This window comes from Sinocyclocheilus rhinocerous, unplaced genomic scaffold (genome assembly GCF_001515625.1).
Source record: "Sinocyclocheilus rhinocerous isolate Xijiao unplaced genomic scaffold, SAMN03320098_v1.1 scaffold1575, whole genome shotgun sequence".
NCBI classification, from domain to species: domain Eukaryota; kingdom Metazoa; phylum Chordata; class Actinopteri; order Cypriniformes; family Cyprinidae; genus Sinocyclocheilus; species Sinocyclocheilus rhinocerous.
Genome location: NW_015626385.1, coordinates 496,009 through 503,441, shown reverse-complemented (window position 1 = coordinate 503,441; position 7,433 = coordinate 496,009). Strand labels below are relative to the sequence as shown.

Sequence of the window (7,433 nt, the reverse complement as noted above, 5' to 3'; positions counted from 1 at the left end):
TTTTATAGAGACATCAGTAGTATTGGTATCAGTGATACTGGTAAAAAAAGATGCCATTAAACAAATATTAAACATATACTGTCTTTATGTTGTTTGTACATTAATTTGAAGATTTAATGTGAAATTATTGCAATATAAAAGTATATTTAAAAACTTTAATATTAGGTGGGATTAATTGCGATTAAATTAAAAATTTGCAATTAATTAGTAAATAAAAACATTTATCAATTGACAGTACTGGTTTTTATTCTTGACCTAGTTTGCATTGCAGTGGTAATAAAATAGTTAAGTAAGTGAAATCGTTTTAAGAAGCTGTTGTGTGTGTTTGTAGGAATGTCCATGTCTGGTGGACACTGACTTCCTGACCTCTTTACAAAGTGTGTCGGCGACCCCTGACCTGACCCCTGACCTCCAGAACATCACACTGGGGTCCGAGCTGCTGTCTGGAGAGGAGCTGATGCATGAATGCAGTTCCTGGTAACAGAAAAATTCATTGACATTTCATTTCTCATTCTCTTCTCATTTCAATATTCTATTTGTCAGTAATATATCTGTGTCTCTTCTGAAGCTCGTGTGAACATGGACTGTGGAACTGCTCTCTGGTTCCGTGTCCCCGCGACGGAGGCCTGTCTCCTTGGGGCCCCTGGGGCCCGTGTTCACTCAGCTGTGGGGGTCTCGGTCAGAAGACTCGCAGCAGAACCTGTAACCAGCCCAGTCCTGCTCACGGGGGCCGAGACTGTGACGGGCCCCTGCTGGACACAGCCTACTGCCAGACACCCGACTGCCCACGTACATGCCCAAAATATGTTATTGATAGAAAAATGCAGAATTTTTTTGATTATATTCGTTTTTAGACTGCTTACTTGTAATAGTAATTCAGAAGTTCTGTCTTTACAGTGGTAACAGTTCCGACAGAGGTTAGTTTTACGTTGTAAAAAGTTTGCACAAAAAAATTCATATTATTAAAGAAATATAGAAATGTTCATTTTTATTGTTGTTGTTATGTATTAATTTTATTTTTGTTGAATAATTATTACATTGTATAATTATTTATTTTTAAGTATATTTTTTTTAAAGATCACTTTTTTTTTTTGCAGTTTATTGTTAGTTTTACATCACAAAACATTTTCTTTATTATTATTGTTGTCTGAGTAAAAATATTTAACAAACTTAAAACAAGAGGGACACTTATCTGAGAAGCATAATAGCATAGGATATATAGGATATATAAACACAAGTGGTTAGACAGTAATGTGTTGAGTGTTGTGTTGTGTTCAGTGGACGGAGGCTGGTCTCGCTGGAGCTCTTGGTCCCGCTGTGATAAAGCCTGCGGCGGTGGACGCTCCATCAGGACCCGCTCCTGCTCCAGTCCTCCACCCAAAAACGGAGGCCGCAAATGCACAGGAGAGAAGAACCAGGTCAAACCCTGCAACACCAAACCCTGCGGTACGAGCTCACATCTGAACCAGCAGCAGCAGTGAAATAACACAGGCAGCATGGCACTAAAAATGATTTAGTCAATACTAAAATAGCATCACAACACATTCTGAAAGATTCACTAAGACGTAATTTGATTTGATACTGTCATGAAAGCAGGATATTATATTATTGGTTCATATTGCTTTTGATTGTCCACAAGAGTTGTTGTCTCAGAGGTGGAGAAAGAAACAATTTTTTAAAATAATAAACTGATGAATCATGCACAATGAGACCAGGAACATGCTTAAACATAAATAATATGTTTTGAATATTTAAAAAAATATATTGTTTTGAATATTTTTAAAAAAATAAAAAAATTATATATAATTTTTTTTTTTTTTTTTACTTAAATTGAACAATTTATTGAACCTATAGACAAAATGTAAAAAACAAGTTTGCATGTTTTTATGTTGTGTATCATATTTGATCCATCAGACTTTTATGGCTCATATAGCCTTATATAGTGTAATTATGAAGGAAAAAAAACTCAGTTTTATTCAGAAGCTCAAAACGAGCAAAAATATGCAATTTAATGCAGAGGATGATATTTATATGGCCAAAAAGTATGATGAAATTCTGATAGCTTGTAATGTAAGTCGGTGAGATATTTATAACAGTGTAGCGGATACTTACATAAGATCATATAAATATCAGTCATCAATCCGCATCTCCAATAATATGTCTCAGTAAGATGAGATTGAAATGATCCAAACATATAATGCAATGCAATCCAGTGCTGATTGAGAGATGAAGAAATAAAGGCTCCTCAGAAGATGTGAGATGTTCTGGAGGCTTGTGAAGATCATTCCTCCGCTGAGGAACAGTGAAAGTAAAGCTTCTGGAAACAAACGCTCCTCAAAAGATCCTGAGGATCAGATTTGAGATTTTTCTAGAAAATGATTGATGGAGAATCAAGTAAAGCTGAGCTGCTTCAGTCCAGTAAGTGTTCATCTGGAAATATTACTGCAGTTATTCTGACCTTTACTTGAGAAAAATCAGTCAAGATTTGACAGCAGAAAGACACGAGAAGCTCCAGCTGAAGGAGGACGTTTGTACAATTACACTAAAAAACTCTAAACTATCATTCAGACGACAGAAAGCATGGAGTAGATGATGTATGGGTCATGTTGATCATTTAGAAGCCCGTGTGTCAAATATGATAGAGTAGGTTTTATAGTGTTCAGCTGGATCAGAATGTATGAAGTGTGTGTGTGTTTTTCAGATGATGAGGGCTGTCCGGCGGGACAGGAGTTTGTGTCGTGTGCTAATGAGTGTCCTCAGCGCTGCTCAGATCTGCAGCAGGGCATCGAGTGCCAGAGAAACACTGAGTGTCAGCCGGGCTGCCGCTGCCCGCGAGGTGAGACACAGACACAGGGCTGCAATGTTTCTAGAAAGCAATTAAATCTGTATATAACTGTTGCATGTTATTTTAGCTTTATTTGTATACTGTAGTAATTATTCATATTTTGAATGTGAAACTGGAATGTTTTCAATTTTAGTCATTTTTGTTATTGTCGTTTTTATTAGGTTTTGTTTATTTTAAATATTTTTACATAGCTTTATTTCAGCTTTGGTTTTAGTCGTTTTAGTGCAACTTAGACTTATTTAGTTCAGTTAGTTGCTAAGGCAACCTTTCTAATTGTTGTTTACTTTTTTTAAGCTTAAGTTTTTCATCTAATATTTGTTTTATTTATTTCAGATTTATTTAAATTGCCCAAAATCATTTTTAATAGTTTTAGTTCTAGGTAACAACACTGAATCACAAAATAGCGCCAGCCAACAGAAAAAACATTATTTGACATATTATTTTATTTATTTTATTCATATTCAGTTAGTCACAGGAAGAAACTTACATGCCCTGATTTTTCAAATGTACATATTAAAACTTTCTGTATCAAAAGAATAGTGGTGAATTTTTGTAACCCTAAATGCCCAGCATTTGCAATTTTGCAACATTTTTCCAAATTATACCCAAATGCATATTATGCCTAAACAAAGTGGTAATTATAATGGCTTCCTAAAGACTTGAAAATACTTCATGAGTATTAATATTTTGTGTTCTGAGGGTTAAAGGGATTCCCCCAAAACTGCAAATTTAATTATATTTGTGTCATTCCAAACCATTATTTTCTGCCAGTATACAGTACCGTTTTTGAGATTTGATGCATAAAAAGGCTGCATGAAAAATGGCTTGTGTGTGTGTGTGTTTGTGTGTGTGTGTGTGTGTGCATGTGTATATGCGTGCGTGCGCGTATGTGCGTGCGTGTGTATGTGTTTGGGTGTTTGTGTGTGTGTGTGTGTGTGTGTGTGTGTGTGTGCGTGCATGCGTGTGTGTTTGGGTGTGTGTGTGTGTGTAGGTCAGTTGCAGCAGGATGGCGTGTGTGTTCAGACGTGGCAGTGTGACTGTCTGGATGCGTTGGGTCAGAGCTGGGCCGCAGGCAGCACACATCAGGTGGACTGCAACAACTGCAGCTGCGCAGACGGGCGGCTCACCTGCACTAATCACAGCTGCGCAGGAGAGCACAGCTGCACCTGGAGCTCCTGGTCCACCTGGGCCTCCTGCAGCTCCACCTGCGGCCCTGGACAGAGGACTCGATTCAGGTGGGATTCACACGCAGCATTCATTGTGGAGGCTCCATTAATGCAGGATTTTGTGAATATGTTATTCTGTTTTCCAGATCTCTGGTTCCTGAGGGTGACGGTGCAAACTGCCTGTTCGAGGAAGTCCAGCACAAACCATGTGACCTCGGCGTGTGTCCCCCGCTGTGTGTCCATGATGAGCAGGAACTGTCTGTCGGAGACACGTGGTTAGAAGGGGAATGTAAGCAATGGTGAGAGACACTGGGAACTATTTCAAAAAGACTATTTTAGTGGCTTCAAAGGGATAATGTTTATTCAATATTTTACAAAGTTCAGCAAAAACTCTATCTTTTCTGTGTGTTTTCAGCACCTGCATCCCTGAAGGAGACTATTGCCAAAATATAGACTGTCGAGGTGTGTATGTTCTGCCTGTAATTTTATAAACATTTACAGTTCAAATACATTATAGCTTCTCTCATTTATTTATATTTGTATGCATAATTGTTAATTTAGGTTAATTTATTATATAGAATATATGTGACCCTGGACCACAAAACCAGTCATAAGGGTCAATTTTTTTGAAATAGAGATTTATACACCATCTCAAAGTTGAATAAATAAGCTTTCCATTAATCAAAAATTAGGTTTTGATATATTTACGGTAGGAAATTTTGAAAATATCTTCATGGAACATGATACTTACTTAATATCCTAATGATTTTTGGCATAAAAGAAAAATCTATAATTTTGACCCATACAATGTATTGTTGGCTATTGCTACAAATATACCCCAGCGACTTAAGACTGCTTTTGTGCTCCAGGGTCACATATGTGTGTGTGATAATCTGTATTTATTTTATATAATAAATTTAAAAAAAATTATATTATTATAAAATGTATTCATGTATTTTAAGTTAATGTAATCATTTAGAAATTGTCCTCAGTGTTATTTTAGTATTATTTATGTACTATTATAGTCATAACTATTACTTTGAATCTGCTTTTTTTCTTATTGTCAGTTTTAATTAAAATTTTTGTTTATGTTTTGGTAATTTTGTTAAGTGCTTTTGTCATTATTATTATTATTATTTTAGCTTTAATTTATTTTTATTTGGTTTTAGTTTTAGTATTTTTAGTACTTAAACTCATTTTATTTCATTTAATTGCCAAGGCAACATTTTTCAATTTTCATTTAAATTGATTGTCTAATATTTGTTTTATTTTATTTCAGCCTGATTTCACTAACCGAAAATGTCTTTTAAAATTTTTAGTTAACAATAACATAAATATAATATACATTTAATATAAATAATAATATAAATTAACATAAATTTAATTTCAATATAAATAAAATTTAAATTTTAAAATAAAATGTATAATTTATACATTTTCAGGCCTAGAAAGGTAATAGAAAATAACACAAACATTTTTAAAAAGTCATGGAAATGTATTATATGTTTAATCAGCTATAAATTACTTTCTGTGAGTAAATTTCTGTTATATTCTTAAAAATCACTGTGATTATAAACAACAGGAAATGTCATAGAAATCAAATGGGCTTGTAGGAACCAAGAATATTTATTTATTTCCACATAAACATAAATGATTTCATGTTGTATTAGTGGACGGTGGATGGACCTCGTGGTCTGTGTGGTCAGACTGTCCCGTGACGTGTGGGAAGGGTAAACAGATCCGCACCCGCGCCTGTATCAACCCTCCACCGCGAAACAACGGCACCGACTGCACTGGACCTGAGAGAGACACCCAGAACTGTCACGCTGCACCTTGTCTTGGTACTTAGACAGACATTTTCCCGTTTTTAATACAAAACAATCAACATGATTGCATTTGTCTATCTAATATGTCCTTTTATGTGATTAACTAGAACTATTTGGATGCATTTTTTTCTTGACCTCTGTTTCCTGCAGATGACCTTTGCCCCTGGTCCCCGTGGTCGTCCTGTTCGCGCAGCTGCGGCGCAGGCGTGATCTCCAGACGCCGTCAGTGTGTGTGTGAGGAGACAGAAGATCCCGCGTGTCCTCCAGACATCCAGAGGGACGCAGAGGAGACGCAGCTGTGTTATAAGAGACCCTGTCCAGGTAAACGACAATAAAGCAGAAACCAGTTCATCAAACAGCCAACACTAGTCATAATATATAATACCAGATTCATTAGACAGCTAGATTAGGAAGCAAGCTAGAGGAGAAATGGGAAAAAATATCATATCTACAGTAAAATATATGTAAATATCTCAAATATGTGTATGTAATTTTTTTTAATGAATATTTATGTTTTACCAATGAGATTTAACTTTTAAGGCAAGATGCTACATGCAAAACTATTGTTTTTCATGCACTGGTCAGTTTTTGAGATTTTGGACCATTTTGCTTCCTTAACTTGTCTTCTTTCAGACTAGTGGAAAGAAATCACCCAAAATACACATTTAAGTGTTTATTTTATTACATTGTATCTATTACAATCCATAAGAGTGTTGCATCTCAAGAGTCTTGAAACTTACATACACCAAACTTTACAGTTTTATTCATATCTATAATTGAAGGTTTTTACAGAGGGGTTTGTTCATACTGATTTATATAACATTTTATTCCTAAAAACAAGTTCAAATGTGTTTTTTTCTGTGCTGACAGTATTTTCTAAATTAAAGAGTAATAAAAAGAGAAATCTAAAACCTCCTCGGAAAAACTTTTTAATATGTCAAAAAAAATGAAACAAGAATTTTGGGTCACTTTATTTTAGGGTCCAATTCTCACTATTCACAAACCATTAACAATGACTTTTGCCTCAAACTACTAATTTGCTGCTTATTAATAGTTAGCAAGGTGGTAAAGTTCAGGTATTGGCTAGGATTAGGGATGTAGAATATGCTCATGCAGAATATGTGCTTTAGAAACAGCCAATATGTTAATAATAGGCCAATTATAAGCAACTAGTCGATAGTGGTCCCTATACTAAAGTGTTGCTGAATTTTGAACGGCTTTATCCAGTGTTTAGATTTCTGTTCTAGAAATGTATGCAAATGAATGCATTTTTAATGCATTATTTTTCATATTTAAACAACATTTGAGAAACAAATTGGTACAAAATGTAATGTCTTAAAGGGGTCACCGGATGCTACATGCACTTTTACAAGTTGTTTGAACTGAAATGTGGGCAGTGTGTGTGTGTACACAACCACCCTATAATGATAAAAATCAACCCAGTGTTTTTTTTAATCTACTAAAATCTTTACCCCTTTCTCAAATCGAGCCGATCTCAGATGCCTGTCTGTGTGACGTCACAAAAACAGGCCCCTCCCACGATAGTTTGATTGACAGTAGCGTTTCAGCACAGACTGGACTGGCGTCTTACCTTAG

General features: G+C 35.4%; 1 protein-coding gene across 1 annotated transcript in view; it reads left to right on the top strand.

Annotated features, from left to right (window-relative positions):
• sspo (SCO-spondin) overlaps nucleotides 1-7,433 on the top strand; it is an 89,255-nt gene that overhangs the window by 59,590 nt on the left and 22,232 nt on the right. The window contains 9 exon segments of the mRNA XM_016518895.1: nucleotides 313-477; nucleotides 569-789; nucleotides 1,279-1,446; nucleotides 2,702-2,836; nucleotides 3,837-4,080; nucleotides 4,188-4,310; nucleotides 4,427-4,473; nucleotides 5,682-5,852; nucleotides 5,988-6,158. Coding sequence (XP_016374381.1) covers nucleotides 313-477; nucleotides 569-789; nucleotides 1,279-1,446; nucleotides 2,702-2,836; nucleotides 3,837-4,080; nucleotides 4,188-4,310; nucleotides 4,427-4,473; nucleotides 5,682-5,852; nucleotides 5,988-6,158 — 1,445 coding nt within the window.